The sequence below is a fragment of the Drosophila busckii genome, chromosome 2R (genome assembly GCF_011750605.1).
Source record: "Drosophila busckii strain San Diego stock center, stock number 13000-0081.31 chromosome 2R, ASM1175060v1, whole genome shotgun sequence".
Taxonomy (NCBI): Eukaryota; Metazoa; Arthropoda; class Insecta; order Diptera; family Drosophilidae; genus Drosophila; species Drosophila busckii.
Genome location: NC_046605.1, coordinates 2,997,588 through 3,017,874, shown reverse-complemented (window position 1 = coordinate 3,017,874; position 20,287 = coordinate 2,997,588). Strand labels below are relative to the sequence as shown.

Here is a 20,287-nt window from a genome sequence, read left to right as displayed (position 1 = left end):
TAATATCACTTTCTAGAAATTTGTCCAATTCGTTTAATTATCAATTATGATGTCTACGCGTATTCAATATGTTATTTGTTCCTCAATTTGTTATAGTTTTGGCTTGGGTTTTAAAAAGGGGAAATCAATGGGTCAATGTAAATTAAATAGGTTGCATTTATTTAAAATTAAAAAAAAACATAACTAATTTTAATAATTGAGTAATTTCTTCAAGTGTTTTGTGTGTTGGGATTTTGGATAAGCAGGTTTACATATAAGATAAGTGTTGGTGTGCGTGTGTTTGTGTGTGTGTGTGGATTGTTTAAGGACAAGTTTAACAATAATTAAAAACTTAGCATTGAGTTAGATTCTTTTATAAAAATGTACAAATTATATAATTAATAATCAATAAACATAAAAAATGCATTAAAGACTAAACAAAAGCACTAAATTGTTACAATTTACAATTTAGCAAAATTTGATATTTCGTTTACGTTTAAACCTTTTATCTGGATTTGTTATGCCTAATTAAAAACTATGATATATAATTGTATATATACTATATATATATGTATAATTAATTATGTATAATTGTATTTAGAATTCTAGGGTGTTAATAATAAAATCTACAATTTATAACATGACGTAAACAAACAAAGGCCAAGGAGGGTAGACAGTAAAATACAAGTATCTCTATATAATATATATGTATAAATGATTTTGTGAGTGTATCGTATGTATATGCACTTGGTAACTAAGTATGTATATGTATATATGTGTATAAGAAATATGTAAGCAATAAGTCTGCAATGTATAAGTGTTTTTGTTTTTATAGCTGCAAAAGCCGCAGCGCACAAAAAGAATAAACAATATTGCAAATTATCAACAATGAGTTGCAAGTATAATTTTGATTTCAAATCGCTTTCATATATATACTATATATACATAAACTATGTATATAGTGTGTGTGTGTGTGTGTGTGTATCTATTCCACAGCAAAGCCACAGGTTTCCTCTACGGCTTGGGTAAGCTTATCGCAGAGCAGTTGATAACTATCATAGGGTGGCAAGTCGATGCGATTGAAGCAGGTGTGCGCCTTGGGCAGATTCTGCGTGGACACATCCGCTGTTAGATGTATGGTAAACAGTCGTGGTCCCACCGCACCCGTAGAGCCTTGCAGCGCACGAAATCCTTGCAGCGGCACGCGCGAAGAGCCAGTAACAAATTGCAGCAAACGCGCACGCATTTCCGAGCTATAGGACTCGACCACCTGCACACACGAAATGAAAAGTTAATAAAGCGTTTAAGGGCTTTAAATTATGCTGCTAACCTTCCAGAACCAAATGACTTGCTGTGTTTCGTTGGTACAGTGCTTCAGTCTCGTATTGTTGCGCCAGTCGTTGACATCAATGCTAGAGATGCCGCCAATAACCAATTCCAGTTCGCGCTCATCAAAAGGTCGCAATAACAGGCTGGGCACAAGCTCACAGAAGCCTGCAAAAATTAGCTAATTAGTTAGATAAACGAACAAATTAATTTAGCTGCAGCTTACCCTTTTGCAGCGCCAGAAATTGTTGCTCAATGCCGCGCATAAAACGATAATTCACATAGAGCTTAACATACTCGCGCTTGTTCTCCTCTGTAACCGCAATGGAGGCGCCACCAGGCTTAAGCTCATGCACCACCAGCGCACCAAAGCTATTGTTCTCCACACTAAATGTGGACTCGATGATGCTGCTTATGTTGTTCTCACTGCAAGGAAACAACATTTAATTATTAACAACAAATGTCTATAATGTTTAATGCTTACAGCATCCAAGTAAGACTGCGATGCAGCTCTGGGTCCACGCCCTCGATGTCGCCCAGTGTGATGGGCTTGTTAAGCAGCTGCTTGTAAAACGGCGTAGTGAAGCCGCCGTCCAGGCAATGCCCATGGAACACTGCTATGCCCAGCGTGCGTCCAACAAAATGAAAGTAGCTCAAATGATCAGGATTCACACCAGAGTCTGGGTTAATCTGCAGCGTATAGTGATCATCGCGACTGTATTGGAATAGACCGTACTGCGGATTGAGCATTTCACGCGAGAGCAAGTGCAGCCATTCGCGTGCAACGCCGCCATAGTCCAAGCCCTCCTCGCCCTTGAATTTGACCATGAGACGCTTGCGCATGTCCTTGGGTCGCATTTTCATAATCAGTCTGTAGCTCTCCTCGAAGATTTCGCTGCGTGAGACCTCCAGTCGACAGTGGCCCGACTGCGGCTGCATTGTTTGCAGCTCCGAGCGCAGCGCCTTCATTTTGCCCACCAAATCGCGCCGATACTTGGGCAGCAAGTCGGCGCCCTCGAGCAATCCCTGCGGCAGATCAGGCACAACAATATGCGGCGTGGGCGCTGCTGTAGCTCGATGTGGTGTGCTGACGCTGCTGGGCGTGCTGCTGGCTGGCGCAGCTGCTGCTGCTGCTGCAGGCGTCGCATTTGCTGCTGCTGCTGTTGGCGCTGCTGTTGCTGCTGCTGGCGTTGCGGCAACTGCTGCTGTGGGCGGCACGCTGCCACCGCGACGTATCATTTGCAATATGCTGCCACTTAGACGCGGATCTGTAAACTGCGTAGTGCGATTGTTGTGATCCACAAAGTAGACGCGCCCCGATGCAGTTTTGCGCTGCTCCCAGCCGCTGGGCAGCGGACCAATGGCATCCAGCGTCAGATGCTGCGTATCAAAGTCACGCGGTATGCGCGGATCATGCCACGTGGACACATTTGTGGGTATGTGATAGAAGTACACTTGTCCTTGCTGCGTCGTGCGCATTTCATAGCCAGGAGGTAGATCCAGAAATGGACGCGCCACTTGATTGGCGGCTGCCAAGGCGGCGGACATGTAGCGCAGTCCATTGGCTGTGCCTGTTGCCTGCTGATTGTTGCGCGTGCCGCGTGAGCTGCGCCGTCGCGCTGCAAGCTCCTCAGTCTGCTGTCGCGAGCTGCGGCGCTGCGTGCGCTGCACGGGCGTGCCCGTTGCTGCTGCTGGCGTGCGCTCAGCTCGACTCGATTGCTGCTGACTGTTGCCATTGGGACTGTGTACATTGCCATTGGCTGTGGGCGTTGCTGTGGGTGTTGTGGGCGTGGCTGTTGCTGCTGCTGCGGGCAGCGTTGTGTTTGGACTTTGCCTGGGCGGCGTGCTCGCTGGCGTCGTCGTTGTTGTTGTTGCTGTCGCTGTTGTTGTTGTTTGGTTCGCATCCTCTGCTGTCCAGTTGGCTGCACCGTTTGTTTGCTGCTGCGGCTGCGCTGACTGCGCATTGCCATTGACATAATTTTGCTCGCCATGTCCATTGACTGCTGTTTGCTGCTGCTGCTGCTGCTTTGGCGTCTTTACATGATTGTCGTTGTGCAGGCGACCAGTCGCCGTCGTTGTAGTTGCAGCAGTGTTGCTGCTATTGCTGCTGCTGCTGCTGCTATTGTTGGGCGTGCTGGGCTCGAGCGCCGCTTGATTAGCACGACTGGCGCTGCTGCTGGATTTTTTGCCTGGCGTGCTTGCTGTTGTGCCTGGACTGGTGTTCTCCTTGCCTACGCTTGATAAGATCTCTGTGGAGTGCCTGCGCTCGTCCGGCTGCTCGCGTTGCGCATGCCTATGGCCATGGCCATTTAACAGATTCGTGCAGGTGGTGGAACGCGTTGGACCCGCCGGCGCTTGTCTATCGTTGCCATTGCCGTTATGTTGACGCGGCGATGCGACGCCAGCTGCTGTAGCTCGCGGGCGATCCCATTGCGTTGATTTTGTAGCATGATTCACATAATAGCAGCGTCCATTGTCTGTGCGTCGCTCCTCCCAGCCATCGGGCAGGCCATCCTCGGAGGCATCCTCCTCTGCTGGCCCACGCACATCGCCGCTGGGTCCCACTATGGCCAACGGATTGCCGCTGCAGGGTCCGTCCTTAGACAGCAGCGATATAATTATTTGCCCACGCACCAGCTCATCATCGTCTGGCGACAGTTTGCCCAAATCCAAGCGCTGAACTGCAATGCAAATTAAATTAATATGGAACAATCTTTTGAGCATTAGAAACTTACAGCCTGCGCCCTTCAAGCTTTGTATAGTGCTGGCGGGTATGCGCACACAGCCCAGGAAGCCGCTGCCCTTGTGTATCTTGCGCTGATTCCAAACAGTGATGGTAATGGCGTCGCCGCGACCCAGAAACAAATCGTAGTGTGCATTCCATTTGGGATCGAGCGTTGATTTGCTTATCTCCGTTGAGTGCACCTGAGCGGTGCCATCTACCTGTACCTTGGCGAACGGATCGGGTTGGCCTGCAAGCAATAAAAATACAAATTTAATTTTGGTACAAATTATAAAAAATTGCATTTAAATTAGAGTTGATTTTGCTATAAAGTTTACTTAATAACATTGCATGTTGCTTAACAAATAATATTTGCATAACTACCAGATTAGCGCTAACATTTTAACAAATTTCGCTGATAAAGGGGAAATACTTGGGGGGTTTTAATTTCTAAACCAGTGCAACGATTTTCTTCAAAGTATTCTTAAAACACCTTGGTACTTTTTCTTGGAATAAATAGTAGGAACCTTGCCGCTGATATACGAGGAAAAGAAGTAGAGCACTATAGCTTTTCAATCAATGCAATGATTTATATAAAAATACTCTTAAAGGACGTCCAAGAATTAAGTGAGGAATAGGAGTTCGATCAGAGCCGCACTAGAAGTAATCTTCAATTTAAAAACCAAAAGGTCTCGAGGGATTTCACAGCTCATTCGTGTGTTAAGTTAATTTTGGTTGGAATTATATAAAATTGCATTTGAATTTAAAGTTTAGTTAATAACATTGCATGTTTAACAAATAATTTAAATCAAAAAAAATGTAAATTGCAGTTAGTTTGATTTGTCATGTTGCGTTTGCTGCTTGTGCTTGCCGCTTTGCGCTTTAGCTGCAGCTTCTGCTTTGGCTATGCACCACATGCACGTCCTGGTTTCCCACAGCGCTTGGCCATTGATCCGCGACAGCTGGCGCTGCCAATGCATTGCTTGCCACCAGCAACAGCAGAAACAACAACAACAATGTCTGTTGTTGCTGCTGCTTTAAGCACAACAGACGCAAACGCAGACGCCGCGCCTAATCGGCGACGACGACTTCTGGTAGTGGATCCCCTCTCTGTGTTTTAAGACGCTTATCGCGGCGGGTAATCACCGGTTGACCCATATATAAGCACGCTGGCAAGTCGACAGCAGCATCAAAACAGCACCGACATGGCTTCTATCAACAAGACACTCTACACTTGGCTCTGCCTTGCACTCATCGCTTTAAGCTGCTGCTTGAGCTCCACGGCAGCTGCACCCTTCGACTCCCGACACTATCAACGTGGACCACAAAGGGGCCAAATCAGCATTCCTGGCACGCCGCCCTTCAATCCTTATGGCTAAGCAACATAATTTAATTGAATCACATATATGTAAATTTGTATAGCAGCAAACTATAATTAAATTAAATCTCAACAATGCTCAAGTAATTGCCTGACCTGCATATTGGTTAAATGGGGGTCACAATCTACAGCTCTCTCTCTCTCTTTCTTGCAAGAGATAACAATAAAGCATATAAAACAATTGCCAATTACAATGGCAGCAGCGCTGAGTCAGATTTTATATATTCAACTCATTCTATATGAAGGCCAAGCGTCCTGTCAACCTGCAGCTGCAGCTTGTGTGTGTGTGTATCTGTGTGCGTACAGGTAACTTGAGCTCTGTATGCGGCAGCAACAGCTGTTGATTGATTTTATGCATCGAAGCACACACAAAAGCGAAATGTTGTAAAAAAGCAGCAACAAATATGAAACGTATGCGACTACTAAATACACTTGATATCTAAAAACACAAAAAAATATTATAAATATAATATAATATATAAATATTAATATTAGCCTGAAGGCCTTTGTTGCTTTGGCTATACCAATTGTACCATAGAATTTAATTCTAAGGTATACAATTAAAATAAAATAAATAATCTAATATAATATTATAATATATAAAGGCAGCTTAAATATTTTCTTTCACTATTATTAATATGTATAATAGTGAAACAGAATATTTAAGCTTAATATATTATATTATATTTATATTTTTTGTGTTGAATGCAGCTTAAATATTCTATACATATTAATAATAGTGAAAGAGAATATTTAAGCTATATATATTATATATTAAGCTATATGTATAGGCTATTAATAACAGAGAAAGAGAATATTTAAGCAGTTTTCAACGTGTCTTTCACTATTCTGAAAGCTTTAAGCTATGACATTCTAATATTGTGGCTAAATATTAATTTCAATAAATATTTGGTGAAATGTTTTATTGTTTTCCAACTATTCTAAATGGCTATTTCGCTATTTTGTCTGGTTGGTTATTTTCTAATCTATATTCGATAGTCTTAAGCTTTGGCACTCTCAAATTCTTTTTAATAGTTCAGAGCTAACTCATTTCTCTAAATGAAAAGCAACAGCAAAGCTCAATTATTTTGGATTAAAGTGTATATCAGTTGGTTAACTATCTGCTGCTGCTTTTGGCCACCAACCCTGCTCCATTGACTTGCAACAACAAGAGCAACAACAACACAGCGTGCAATACACATACAAATTTTGTGGCAGGGCGACGAATTTGCTGGCGCACGACGCACTCGTTGCCCCGCTATAGGAAATTAACGTTTGGCTGCACTTTCACTCTGACGGAAGTCGCCAAAGCGTTGCACACATATAACAGTCGTTCTTTATTGCAACCAAAAGAGAGAGAGACAAAGCATTAACACTTATTTGGCTTTACTGGCAGCTTTAGCTTCGGCGGCATCGCATGCGGCGCGCTCTGCCATGCGCTGCTCCATGAGCGGACGAAAGTGTCGGATAAGTCCCTGCGGCGGCCAAGCGGCGCCATCGCCCAAAGCGCATATAGTATGACCCTCAATCTGTTTGGTTAGCTCCCAGAGCATGTCAATCTCGCTGGGCTGTGCGCGTCCAGCGACAAAGCGCTGCATAATGAGATTCACCCAATGCAAGCCCTCGCGGCATGGAGTGCACTGGCCACAGCTCTCGTGCTTATAGAAGGCGCAGAGACGCGCTATGGCGTAGATAATATCGGTGGACTTGTTCATGACTATAATGGCGCCTGTGCCCAAGGAGGACTGCACAGCCATGAGTCCATCGTAGTCGTGTATAGACTTGTCCGCGGACTCCTTGGGTATGCAGGGAGTGCTGGAGCCGCCGGGTATAATAGCCAGCAGATTATCCCAACCGCCTGTGACGCCGCCCGCATGTCGTTCGATAAGCTCACGCGTGGGCATGGACATTTCCTCTTCGACAGTGCAGGGACGCTCCACATGGCCCATTATGTTAAACAGCTTGGTGCCCGAATTGCGTGTGCGTCCAAAGCTGGCGAACCACTTGCCGCCACGTCGGCAAATGGCGGGCGCCACAGCAACTGTTTCCACATTGGTCACTGTGGAGGGACAACCAAATGCGCCAATATCCGCTGGAAACGGCGGCTTGCAGCGCGGCTTGCCCGCTTTGCCCTCCAGCGATTCTATGAGCGAAGTTTCCTCACCGCACACATAAGCGCCCGCGCCACGTTGCACATACAAATCAAACTCAAAGCCCGAGCCGCACGCATTCTTGCCCAGCAGTCCCGCCTTGTATGCCTCCAGCACTGCATACTGCAGATTGCATGCCTCATTGTAGAATTCGCCGCGTATGTAAATGAATCCAGTGTTGGCGCCCATGCAGCAGCCGGCAATGAGGCAGCCCTCCACCAGCTTGTGCGGATCATGCCGCATTATTTCGCGATCCTTGCAAGTGCCTGGCTCGCCCTCATCTGCATTCACTACCAGAAACTTGGGACGTCCGTCTGGCGGCTTGTGCATAAACGACCATTTGAGTCCGGAGGGAAAACCAGCGCCACCGCGTCCACGCAGTCCAGAGGTTTTAATTTCATTTACAATCCACTCCGGACCCTTGCCTAGTATTTCCTTGGTCTTGTACCAATCGCCACGCTTCATGGCCTCCTTCAAGTGCCAGTCGTGGCGACCATACAGATTCGTTAAAAAGTTATCTTGTAGCCAGCGATCTGACGGAGTCTGGAACGCAAACTCGTTGGTATTTTATGGTTGTTGCAGTGCGGACGATGTGGCATGCGGGTTAGGCCAGAGTGGTGGCGGGGAGGTGGCTTGGCTTGCGCCGCCTGCTGCAGCCAAGGCCAAGACTGCGCTGCTTGTAGAGAATTTCTTCCTATCATCCAAGGGCTCATCGCTGCCACACTTGCGCTCAAATACGTGTCCACGTCGCATAAACGCATTCTTGGCTTTCTTATCCATATTGGCATCGATCTTGGCCTGCTTAAGTGCAGCAGCCAATTCGCTGTCTGCCGTTTCAGCCAAACGCTCATTAAGCGGAAATTTGTTGGTTACCGCTTTAGTTTGTATGTGCGGAAATTTAGTTAATTCCTTTAGTTTAAGCTTTTTCTCATACTTTGGAATTTCCTTTTCGATTAGCTGCGTTTCCATTTTCTTATCAATCTTTGCCTTTATACGCGCCTTCTTATCGCGCATATATTGTTCATTGGAATACGAATTATATGTGGGCATCTTATGTGTACATAACTTGCCTAGATTCTTTAATTTATCCTCAGATTGTATATAAACTTTTGTTGTTTTCGACTGCTTGCTGTCCTTGCATAAGAATCGAAGCTGCGGCAAAGGATTCAAACGATAGTTAAGCAGCGATTTGCTAAAATTGCTGGCAGCGCGTGGTTTCAATAGACAGGCAAACATTTTTGACAAGATATAGTTTAAACATATATATTATAAACCTACGACGCTAAGCTGCTAACAAAAGCTACAAAAATTGGCATGCTAAGTTACTTTCTAATTTTATAAAAGCAATGAACTCATAGAATCTTTTGACTCATAATCATTAAATATTGAAACACTAAACTTAGTCATATTGCTGTAAAACCCACATATCTATTAATATCTTAAAGTCAAGCGTCTACCTTGGCGATAGTGTCAAGTCCTCCAGCCTAAGACCTCAAAACACATTTTCACTTGTTTTTATAGCACTGATTAGTTCTTTTTTATTTCTATGTGCAAAACTATACTATAAACTATATGTATAAGAAATCTAATCAAGCAATGGCGATAAAAACAGTGCGTAGTAAACTTTGCTGTCTTTTACTTATTTGCATTTGCAAATAAATGTAACTCAAACTTTGATTATAATCTTGACCAACTCTGTGAGGTTCAATGAGCATTAACAACTGACTGTGAATTAGCTACATTAGCATTAATATGCCAAACTCCAGCTATGGCTGCGCCAAGTGTACGCAACTGTCAAATCGGCATATATAGGCTGCTATATAAATCATATATATAATTAAAGGCAGGCATTGAGCAATGCGACTGTGCAGCGATGTGTAAAAAAATGTAGAAGAAATAATACAATAAATAACACACTAACACTAACACAAGCGTATGCATGTGTGTGTGTTTGTGAAATGAAAGCAAATTAGTAATAATCACTTTTGTTATGTGTAAACAAAAAATTTCAAAGCTATAGCTTATAGCATGGCAACCACACACACTGCACACTCTTTGCCACGCCCCCTCTCTCTCTCCCTCTGCCACCCCTTTGCGCTCACACGTCATCTGAAGCGCGTAATTTATGTAAAAATGAAAGTAGAAAAAAATAGGAAGTGCTAAATTTAGCCACAAACACATTAAGCATGTTTGCTTAGTAATATAAATTTGATTTTAAGCAGCGGCGTTATAATCATTAAAATTTCTTTCTTTTATTGTCTATACTTACGAAATATATCCTTGCGCGCCAAATTTCTAGCACACAGCACTGCAATAAATTTATTTTTATTGTTTTGTGATTAATTAATTTGTATTTTTAATACTTACGCGTTATGCGAACTTTGTGTGTACCATTGCGACGTGGATAATCCAATTTATTCATTATTTCAGACTTTTAATTTTGTTATTGTTGTTGTTTGTATTGATTTATTAAATATAAATCTATATTTGCATATAAAAATAATATTTAATGTTTGTTTTATTTAGCTAGCAAACAATTGTGTAGTTCTACACAAGTTGTCTTGTTCATTTTTGGGCTGATTTTGTTATTAATTATAACAATTGTTGAGAGTAGAGAGAGCAAATCTCAGTTACTGTAACAGCTAAAGTTGTTGTTGTGGCAGCCTTGAGCTGTACTGCTTCTGCAATTGTTGTTGTTGCTGTTGTTGTAGCTGCTGCTGCTGTTATTGTTGTTGCTGCACTTGTGTGTCATTGTTTGCAAATAAAATGCGTTGAAATTCATGTGCCTGTAGTTTTCTTAGACTGGCGTTAACTGCAATGGAAAAGCAACAAAACTGATTATTTATAAGTTTCATAATTGAATATATACGAATTGTTTTATTACGAGACACACACACACACACACAAGCACATACACTGATAACTAAAACGAGTATAAGCGTTTGTCAAGATAAGCCTAAACGGCACTTGTTAGTGTAGGTGGCTCTCTCCCCGCTTCCTCTCTCTTTCGTTCTCTTTAACACACACACACACACTCCCCATAAAGAATGAATGAAGCGTGTGCGTACCTTTGTACGTAGGTATGTTAAGAAGGGCGTGCAAACTGCCGGCGACAAAAAGTATGAAAAGGGAAACACTATTTTTTTTTTGTTTTTTTGGCAGGTAGCATGCTTTGCTTGCTGCCGCTGTTGTTATTGTGTATGCATTGCTGTTGTTTTTGTTGTTGTTGTGTTGCTGCCTTGAAACTATTTCACACGCACATGAGGCAACGACGCTATGACAATTGACAGGCACTAAGTTTTATCATTTCATGAATTCTATTAAGTTATGTATATATAGTATGTATATTTGTATTTCAGACAGCCGCTTAATTAACTTTAATTTGTTGGCCTGCGTTTGTATGGGTGCGTACTACTATTTTGACTGTGTGTGTGTCTGTATCTATGAGCATGTGTGTGTGTCCACAGAATTTGCAATAAAATAAAGGCAGGGTCGCCACACACTTGTTAGTTATTATAAAATGCACACACACACAAATAGTTATATGTATGCACATGTATACATTTGGTCTAAACACGCCCGTATCTGCAGCGCTGCGTATTTCAAAAGCAACAACATTTGCAACAAATAAATTCTTTCGTTTTTTTTTTGTACGCACTGCTCTCGTTTCTTTGGTACTTACAGAGAGACGGTAAGAGAGCGAAAACGTTGTGGAAAATATATAAACGTCGACGTTAACTACGCGCACCGCACTTTTCTTTTGCAACAATTGTTTCACTTTTTTGTAGTTTTAACTACATTATCTTGCGTTTAATTTGTTGCTTTGCACACGCTTCAATTATGTTTATAACTAACTAATGCTAATGTCGCGCAGAAAACGCCATCTTTATTGTTGGTTAGCAGATGTAGTGTTGGCAAACGCACGTTTGCAGCACTGTTGAACAGATGCCAAACATGTGACATTTCGCAGCACTAAAATAGTTTCGCGGGTTTTTACTTTGTTGTCGTTGTCTATATATTATTTACCTAAAATTATGTCGATTACGTTGGATTTCGATGTGCAGCAGCTAGATAATAATAAAAGACCACTGGAGCTACACTACTTACCAGCTAAAATCGATGGCGATGGCGAGTGTGCAGATGCCAACAAGTTTTTTAACAATTATACTCAGGAAGTAGCCGACTACGGCCCGGGTGTGCTCACAAATTGTCTGCGCGGTTATCCACTGCTGGGCAAGAAGCTGCAACCACCCGAAGGCTACAAAGGTGTAGTGCTGCAGGAGACAGATCCTAGTCAGACAAACCGTCAGCTGCGTCTGACAGGCACATTTAAGGATTTCACATACTGGAACTACGATAAGGTGCCTTCCAAAGGAGATGGCTATCAGCAAACATTGCTGGCTTTGGAGCTAGCTGAAGCGGTAAGTTAAGTGGAGCCTATACATAGCACAGTTTTATAGCAATTTATGTCTTACAGCTAGCTGCTCCCATTGATGAGAGTGAAATTGAAGAGGAACTCAAGCAGCAACAAGAAACCAAGAAGGAGAATACATAAGATTTTAGTGCGCTTACAGCGTTAAGTATATAGTATTCCAAAAGCTAATCAAATATGTTCACAATTCTTAGACTTTAGACTTACAATTTGTATAAAGATTCAATTATAAATATAAATGTGTGTTAATGTAGAGTAATTAGTTCACTGGTAAGCACTCTCAGGCTCAGCCTCTTATTCGTCTGCATCCTCAAAGCGTTCATCATCATCGTCCAGGCTTAGATTCTGCATGCCGCCTACTTCGCCGCCATTGCGCCCAAGCGTGAGCGCATCCTCTCCCATGTCCTGGTCTTCAAATGCCATACCACCAGCATCCTCCATTATGTCGCTATCCTCGGAGTTGCTGTCTGCCGAGTCTGGGTGCAGTGCCTGGCAAGTAGTCATGGCATTGTACATGGTGTCCACTGTGAGTATGTCGTCGGGTAGCAACCAGCACTCTGTAACTTCATCCAGATGCTGATCAACTGCATCCTCAAAGTTATCATCATCATCGTCGTCTTCATCCGGTCCATCGCTCCCATTTCCCTCGTCAACATCGTTGTTGGCTACGCCATCTCCCTGCTCGCCACCGCCGTTCTGCCCATTGACTTCAACATTGTTGCGACCTGTGTAAACACCCTCCCACTCCACCTTCCGGTCTAACATGAAGTAAATGCATTTTCTTGGATTTGATGAAATACCATGCAGACTGACTTGCTTCCACTCAATAGAGATGCCTTCAGGCAATTCTGCTGGTTGCCAGGAGAGAGTGCTATTTTCAAAATAAAGGTATACCAAATAAAATTTGCAACTATGCGTAGTATGCGCACAAATTTTTGCACTCACTTTTGTGATATATAAACAGTGCCCTTTCCCACCACTTTGTCGCCAATTTTGAATGTGATATTATTTGCTGTATATAAAAGACCATGCTCTGGCATGCTAACAGGCATAATTAAAACCATTTTAATAGAAAATTGTCTAAAAACACACAAGAGTAAAACGTTTTGCAAAAATCGTCTGGCAGCGGTAAATGATAAATTAGTGTTGGTAAATGCTACATTGCGAAAAACTAACAAAGACAAACCGATAAGCAGCTATCGGTATTCTGGTATTTTGTTTTGAAGTTTCGGTCACACAGCTCAATTTATAATTTCAATTCACAGCGGTTGATTTAGAGCGTCTCCAAATTTTTTTTCCAACAACTTAATTAGGCAATTACGCAGCGATTATGCATTGTATGGCTAGTTATTCATATTACTTAGAAAGGCAGTAGCTTACGTGAGTGAAAAGTGCATACAATTGAGACAAGGCGGAGCAAGTGTTATTATCCTGGGCGCTTCCTTTGTTGTTGTTGTTCTTGCTGGGCTTGTTGCAGCTGCTCACGTACATACAATTACACACAGCGTAAGTGCAGCTACGTCAGAAAGCCAATAATGGATATGGAATACGTGAATATCAATGAATTTAATGACCTCGAGCTGGCGACGCGCATGCGCACCTGCAATTATGAAAAATTCAAATCCCTAGTGCGCATGCATCTCTCGTTTGAGTTGGAATTGAATACTGATGAGTAAGTGTAGTTGTATGTGCCTGTGGGTGTGTGTGTGCGTGTATTAAATGTGTGCGTCATTTGCAGATTCGATTTAGCTTGCCATGAGATTGTATATGAGGACAAGGGTAAGCTAAAGAAATGGAATCGACTGTCCAAGAAGCATAGATTGGGTCACACAGGCGCTGCTGCTGGTGTGGCAGGTTGTACCGCTGGCGCTGGAAGCAAATCCTTAGGCAACAGTCCCACGGAGGGATTGCAGCAACAAATAGATCCAGGCTTTCAGTTGCATATGCTGGAACTCAAAGAGTTTCTGATGCTTGACAAGAGTAAGTGGCATACGTAAGGCTATATGCAGTCAGTTTTTAATGTTTTGTTTATTGTAGACATAACACAGGAGGGTCTGTTTCGAAAGGGCGGCGCCGTCTCAAGACAAAACGAACTACGTTTGCATATACAGCAGGACAAGCCGCTGGAGCTGGAGCAGGCGGGATTTTCTGCGCATGATTGCGCTACAGTATTCAAAAGCTTTCTGGCTGAGCTGCCTGAGCCGCTAATGACAGACGCACATTATCCAGCGCATCTACAAATAGCACCACTCTGTCAGGCCTTGACTCAGCCTACGCAGGGTAATTTGGAGCGTCAGCTGCATCTGTTGCATTCAGTGCAGTTGCTGCTGCTGTTGCTGCCGGAGGAGCACCGAGATCTATTGAAGCATATAATGGAAATGCTGCATGCTGTGGCGTTGCACGAAGACAGCAATAAAATGTCGGCGGATAACTTGGCGACACTTTTTGCGCCGCATCTTATTTGTCCGCGTAATCTGCCGCCCGAGGTGCTGCACTATACGGCCAAGCGTATGTGCAGCATTGTGGCTTATATGATAGTGCGTGGCCTGGAGATCTTTGCCGTGCCCGCCAAGCTGTCCACAGATATACGGGCGTACTTTCTTGAACGCAAACGCAAGAAAACCATGTCGCCGGAGCAAACGCTTGACGAATCAATCTCGGACATCTCCACGGTCAACACGGTGTACACTTTTGTAGATCGTGCCGCCACCGCAGCGGCCACCAACTCCAACAATACGGACACGGAGCTGGCGCAGCTTTATGCGCATATACAAAGTTTGCCTGAATCTTCAAAGAAAAGACGGCTAATTAAGCAGTTTAATAAGCAAAATGGACAGGGTATGTGGCATTTATTTATATTAGAATTACAACTAAATCTTTTACCTTTCACAGGCACTCCCTTGCAGCTGGTGGTAATGAATCGTTTGAAGAACAATGAGGCCACGCGCAGCGCCAAATCTCTGGGTGACTCTATCAAGAAGCATATTTTCCACAAGAGTCTCATGTCGCGTACACCGAAGCGTGCGCCTGCCTTGCCGGCCATGTCTGGAGCTGAGGTGGGCTTTCACTTATATTATTTTGTATGCTATATGTGTTCATTTGTAAACTAACCGCATGTGTTTGGCAGACGCCTAATTTGTCGCATGCCAAGGCGCCCAAACTGCGCGTGCTCTTTCAGAGTCCGTTGCCAGCGACGCCGACAGCTCCGTTACGCAGCATGCCCCACTCATCTGGCACTAACACACTGCACATGCTTCAAAAATCCATTTCATCCACATCATTGAAGCTTGATTCATGCTCGGACAGCAGCAATAGCTGCGGCGCCGCTAACACCAGCCACTCGGCGCCAGTTAGTCGCCAACAGTCGCAGGAGCAGCCGACAGCGCAGCTGTCCGAGCTGGATGAAGTGGACGATTGCTGTGGCACGCCGCTGAAGCTCATCACGGCGGCGGCCAAACAGCTTATTAGTGATAAGAAAAGCGTGGTCTGGAATGAACGTCGTCTGTTGGATATTGAAGAATACTCAAATCCTTGTACACCTGTGCAGCAATCCTCGCGCTACAAGTCTGAGCCTAATCTTTGTAGTCTGGCACCGCAGGTGCATGACGAGGATGCTGCACTAACACCCATTGCAGAGATCTCGGCTACAGCAACCAATCATGGCAGCGGCATGGGCAAATCGCTGACGCGTAAGCTCATGAAAGGCGTCAGCATGGGCAATCTGCGTTTTCCCTTTAGCACGCCAGAGACAACTAAACGCTTGGTGCGCAGCGTCTCGGCTACGTTGAAGCGTCGTCCGAGCGGCAGTGACGAGGTCAAGCAGGAGCATGCAGACGCGCCGCTGTTGGAGGATGTTGACGACAGCGATGTGGAGGAGGATGAAGATGAAAAGCCAGCGGACGATGATGATGAAGACACATTGTCTGAGGTAAATGGCAGCTCCAGTGAACTGCCTGGCGCTGGCTATCATCAACAGCTGCTGCAGAGTAGCGTCTATCGCAACTTGGATCTCATTACCAGCACGCCAGCGATGCATATGGGACGACGTTCTATGTCGCCCATAACTAAATCTACACAACGCATGCCCAAATCCATGCAGGTACGTAAAGCATGTTTACTCCACTGCTTTTAGCATGTCCGATCTCTGTCAATGCACAACTAATCTCACTGCTGTTTGTACTTTACAGGAGTCCATAATGACGCCACGTTCTCGCAAGCCTGTGATGCTGCTTGCTGCGCTGGGTAATATTGACAAGCAGCAGCAACAGCTGTTTGCTGAGCCAGCGGATGAAGATGCAGATGCGCTGTTGTCCAGCAAGCAGCTGGAGCCGCCGGTACTGCATAGCGAAGATGCCACTTCTCTAGGTGGCTATGCTGAAATCCTGCGGCGTCAGCAAAGCTTTATGGGCGGCTCGCTGCTAAGTTCACGTCAGCGCACTGACAGCAGCAGCAATAGCAATAGCAACGAGGTGGAGCTGGAGTGTAAGCCACACAATGCGCTGTCCCATGATTTCAAGTGAGTCCAGCGTGTAGTCACTACCGCCAGCATATTGAAAACTTTGTATTTCTAGGGAATATTTGCTTTCACGCAGTGTGCTCACAGCTAGTCCAGCGGATTTGTCATTTGCCAGTCGCTCGGATGATTTTGGTGGCGCCAACACCACACAGGATCTTGAGGATTTCGATGAATCAGAGTTGAGTCCCAGTTTGCTGTATTGCTTGGATGGCAACGAACCTGCGACTGCTTCGCCTTTGGGTAGCTTTAACAATGGGCGCAAACGCTCCGCAGACACACCTTTAAAGTGCGCATTGGAGCCACATGACGACCAGAACAAGGAGAACATCTCCAGCAGTAGTGTGGATGCGGATGAGCATTTGCGCACCAAGAAACTGCTGATTACTTCGCACGTGGAGTATCCCGGCGAGACGGCACTATAGTTTTTGTTTGTATTACTTATAACACTTTAACGTTAAAACCGTTGTACGGTTTTAAAAAATTTATCTCACATCAAAACCGATTGCTTCCGTGAAATTGTTTTCGAAAACAACAGAAAGCCGCGTTCCCACTGCAATTGTACGCGCTTTTCGCTCCCACATACATAACATATGTATTTAAGATTTAACATTATAAATGCATGCGACAAGAATATTTTGCAAATTTATACAATTTTTATATATTTAAATTTAATAAAACTATTTTATTAAGCGCAACAGTTTATTCATTACTGTAGATATCGATTATCACGCTGTTGTTATCGCTTTAGTGTTTTGATATTTTACAACACTACTTTGACAGCTGATTTTTGTTGACAACGAGAGAAAAACAAATTGTAGTCATAACAAATTTTAAGAATTGCGTTTTAAATAAATTCAAATTACAAAAATGGGCACCTGGGTACTGGAGGTAGCTAAGATGGGCATGTACATGGCCTTTCCAGTGGCGCTATTTCACTTTTTCAATCAGCCGGAATACTTTGAAGAGTGGGTGACCAAAAAGAAGCGCGAGCTCTATCCGCCGGAAAGCAAGAGTCATCACGAGGAGCTACAGCGCGCCATACGTGAACATCACCAGGAGCATGATGCAAAAATGTTGCGTGCCATGGCAGAGCGCAAAAACTAAAAAGCCGCGCCGGCAAATTGTAATATTATTTATTAGTTTTTAGTTATATAAGACAAGTGGCATGTTGACTGTCGAGTGGGGCAGTCGATGCCTCACTGTGTAAACAGCAAAAATAATTGTTTTGTATTGCGACATAATAAATAATACTAGTCTATATACTTGTGCATTACATACACAATCTGTAATTATCTTTTTGTTTGCTTACGCTACTTGTAATATTAGCGGGAACTGTAGCTTCAAATGATTTGGGCTTTATCATGCTGGTATGACGCTACAAGTAGTCAATGCTTGTAAAAAAAAACAATCCACTTGTCAATGGAATATTATATGCATTGAGTATTATAGCGCTCTCCAGCTTGCTGTGAGTGCCACTTCGGTCATATGCATATCTGGCGATGACCGCCAGTTGACCGTTAGCTTTTTGTGGCGGGGTTACTGATATGGTTGCAATGCGGCGTTAGATTAAATGTGCAAAAAACAATTGCCAATCGGGTCCTATGCTATTATCTACTTTTCACACGGCAGCTGTAATTACAACAATTGGTTTTGTTACTTTTTTGCAACAGCGGCAACCATTTGAGTGGATTTGCACATGCATAATATATGCATAAATCTAACGGCTTATGGAGAGTGCCAACTAATTGGAGTTGCACAATTAGTTAAATACTCTTTTTACAGAGTAACAGAAATAAACGAATGCCGCGTACATTTTTATCTTAGGCATCTGTCTATAAAGAAATCTTTTCGCTCTGCCGAGCGTTTTCTCTAGAGTATATGCTAGTCGTATAAACTGCACAGTGTTCTATATAATTATATAGTTTCTGTATTGTTAAATGATTTCTGCTCGGGCTTAAACACAGTCTCTCTCTCTTTACGCGCCGAAATTTCCAACAGCGCAATGACTGATTTATAACTTATCACTCAAGAGGGCGTCAGCGTCAGCTGCATCCAACGCCAGCAGCGACGTCGACGCCATGTCGAATCATGGCAAATACTTCTAGCCAAGTAACGCTCGTCCAACAGTAATCAGTTGGTCTGGAACCGTTACAACGCGTAGAACAAGTTAGCTGCTATTCATAAATAACAATAAATTAACAATGTCCAGGGCTAAAGTGCTGCCGCAATATATAGCCGGCTTGTCGGCTGCCTTTGGTGCCTTCTGCATGGGCGCCAGCATGGGCTGGTCCTCTCCGGTGGAGACTAAGCTCACAACAGATAGGGACTATAACTTTGACATAAGTGGCGATCAGTTCGGTTGGATTTCCTCGCTGTTGACGCTGGGCGCCACTTTGGTCTGCATACCAGTGGGATTTGTTATTGATTGGGTTGGCCGTAAGCCTACAATGTTGGGACTAATACCACCCTACATGGTGGGCTGGATACTGATGATCTTTGCCAACAATGTTATAATGCTGTACTTTGGACGCTTCATATTGGGCGTGTGTGGTGGCGCCTTTTGTGTTTGCGCTTCCATGTACTCCACGGAGATTTCAACGCTCGAGACGCGTGGACTGCTGGGCAGCTTCTTTCAGCTTAACACCGTATCGGGCATACTCTATGGCTACATTGTGGGCGGCTACTGTCCACTGTTGACCATCAACATATTGTGTGCCATTTTGCCAATCATCTTTGCTGTTGTGCACTTCTTCATGCCCGAGTCGCCTGTTTATTTGGCCATGAAGGGTCGCCAGGATGATGCTACCAAGTCGTTGAAGTGGCTGCGTGGTCAGGACTTTGATGTTACGCCTGAGCTAAACAAAATACTGCAGGACACCACCAAGAGCGATGATGAGCCACAGCAAAACATTTTCAAGCTGCTGCTGCGTCCCATAACACTCAAGGGCATCTCCATAGCTGTCATCTTGCAGGCGCTGCAGCAGTGGACGGGCATTAATGCCATTATGTTCTATTCCACATCTATTTTTGAAGATGTGGGCGCTGGTCTAAGTGGACGCATCTGTACTATTCTTATAGGCGCCACGCAGGTGATTATGACGCTGGTGGCTGCACTCATTGTGGACAAGGCTGGACGTCGCATTTTGTTGCTTATCTCATCCTTCTTTATGGCTGTGACCACCACACTAATGGGCGTCTACTTCCAAATGAAGGAAAACGATCCAGCTTCGGTTACATCCATTGGCTGGCTGCCCATTACCAGCATTCTGGTCTTTATTGTATTCTTCTCCATTGGCTTTGGTCCCGTGCCTTGGCTTATTATGGCTGAGGTATTTACGGAGGATGTCAAGAGTGTTGCCGGCTCCATTGCGGGCACCAGCAATTGGCTTTCGGCCTTTTTGGTTACGCTGCTCTTTCCCATACTAAAGAACGCCATTGGCTCGGCGCCAACTTTCTGGATCTTTGCCGGCATTGCAGTTGTGGCTTTCGTTTACTGCTTGCTCTGTGTGCCGGAGACGAAGGGCAAGTCAATCCATGAAATACAGCTAATGCTCTCTGGTGGCAAGAAGAGCGAGGAGCCTATTGAGGCAGCACCACAAACAATTTCCTAAGTCTACCTATGTATAATAAATACTATAGCTAATTAATAACCATAAGAAATTTTAATATAATAAACATGTATATACTAAAAACTGTACTTGCAATTATTTACTTATTTACATTTTTATCAGCGTGTAAAGAGATCAACAAAAGTATAAGCAATGCGCTTAGAATTCCCAACACA

At 44.0% G+C, this 20,287-nt stretch overlaps 7 protein-coding genes across 8 annotated transcripts; 4 read left to right on the top strand and 3 right to left on the bottom strand.

Annotated features, from left to right (window-relative positions):
* Positions 1-607: 607 nt before the first annotated feature.
* Positions 608-10,024, bottom strand: LOC108596998 (E3 ubiquitin-protein ligase Smurf1). Its single transcript, XM_033295115.1, has 7 exons — positions 9,923-10,024; positions 9,825-9,863; positions 4,041-4,277; positions 1,790-3,986; positions 1,532-1,731; positions 1,310-1,473; positions 608-1,249 (listed from the first exon to the last, which is right to left on the bottom strand). Exons 1-7 carry the CDS (start codon positions 9,975-9,977, stop codon positions 965-967), a joined length of 3,177 nt encoding a protein of 1,058 aa, XP_033151006.1. The 5' UTR covers positions 9,978-10,024; the 3' UTR covers positions 608-964.
* LOC108597000 (NADH dehydrogenase [ubiquinone] flavoprotein 1, mitochondrial) lies at positions 6,737-8,605 on the bottom strand. Its single transcript, XM_033293027.1, has 2 exons — positions 8,225-8,605; positions 6,737-8,098 (listed from the first exon to the last, which is right to left on the bottom strand). Exons 1-2 carry the CDS (start codon positions 8,603-8,605, stop codon positions 6,782-6,784), a joined length of 1,698 nt encoding a protein of 565 aa, XP_033148918.1. The 3' UTR covers positions 6,737-6,781.
* A 1,531-nt stretch (positions 10,025-11,555) lies between the features above and the next one.
* On the top strand, positions 11,556-12,119 carry LOC108595367. The gene is made up of 2 exons (XM_017980594.2): positions 11,556-11,976; positions 12,033-12,119. The coding sequence occupies exons 1-2, from the start codon at positions 11,590-11,592 to the stop codon at positions 12,108-12,110; spliced, it is 465 nt and encodes a 154-aa protein (XP_017836083.1). The 5' UTR covers positions 11,556-11,589; the 3' UTR covers positions 12,111-12,119.
* A 26-nt stretch (positions 12,120-12,145) lies between these two features.
* LOC108595366 (methylosome subunit pICln) lies at positions 12,146-13,127 on the bottom strand. The gene is made up of 2 exons (XM_017980593.2): positions 12,933-13,127; positions 12,146-12,858 (listed from the first exon to the last, which is right to left on the bottom strand). The coding sequence occupies exons 1-2, from the start codon at positions 13,049-13,051 to the stop codon at positions 12,282-12,284; spliced, it is 696 nt and encodes a 231-aa protein (XP_017836082.1). The 5' UTR covers positions 13,052-13,127; the 3' UTR covers positions 12,146-12,281.
* Positions 13,128-13,255: 128 nt separating this feature from the next.
* LOC108597634 (rho GTPase-activating protein 21) lies at positions 13,256-17,193 on the top strand. 2 transcript variants are annotated; one of them, XM_017984280.2, is made up of 7 exons: positions 13,256-13,659; positions 13,726-13,967; positions 14,025-14,825; positions 14,880-15,043; positions 15,535-16,086; positions 16,175-16,503; positions 16,559-17,193. In XM_017984280.2, the coding sequence occupies exons 1-7, from the start codon at positions 13,523-13,525 to the stop codon at positions 16,923-16,925; spliced, it is 2,592 nt and encodes an 863-aa protein (XP_017839769.1). In that variant the 5' UTR covers positions 13,256-13,522; the 3' UTR covers positions 16,926-17,193. The 2 variants fall into 2 exon arrangements, with proteins under 2 accessions (XP_017839769.1, XP_017839768.1); XM_017984279.1 differs by having other exon boundaries at positions 15,115-16,086; positions 16,559-16,925.
* Positions 17,194-17,282: 89 nt separating this feature from the next.
* On the top strand, positions 17,283-17,778 carry LOC108595837 (protein PET100 homolog, mitochondrial). The gene has a single exon (XM_017981128.1). It carries the CDS (start codon positions 17,371-17,373, stop codon positions 17,605-17,607), a length of 237 nt encoding a protein of 78 aa, XP_017836617.1. The 5' UTR covers positions 17,283-17,370; the 3' UTR covers positions 17,608-17,778.
* Positions 17,779-18,643: 865 nt separating this feature from the next.
* On the top strand, positions 18,644-20,180 carry LOC108595235 (facilitated trehalose transporter Tret1-2 homolog). Its single transcript, XM_017980434.1, has one exon. The coding sequence runs from the start codon at positions 18,705-18,707 to the stop codon at positions 20,112-20,114; it is 1,410 nt and encodes a 469-aa protein (XP_017835923.1). The 5' UTR covers positions 18,644-18,704; the 3' UTR covers positions 20,115-20,180.
* The last annotated feature ends 107 nt before the right edge of the window (positions 20,181-20,287 follow it).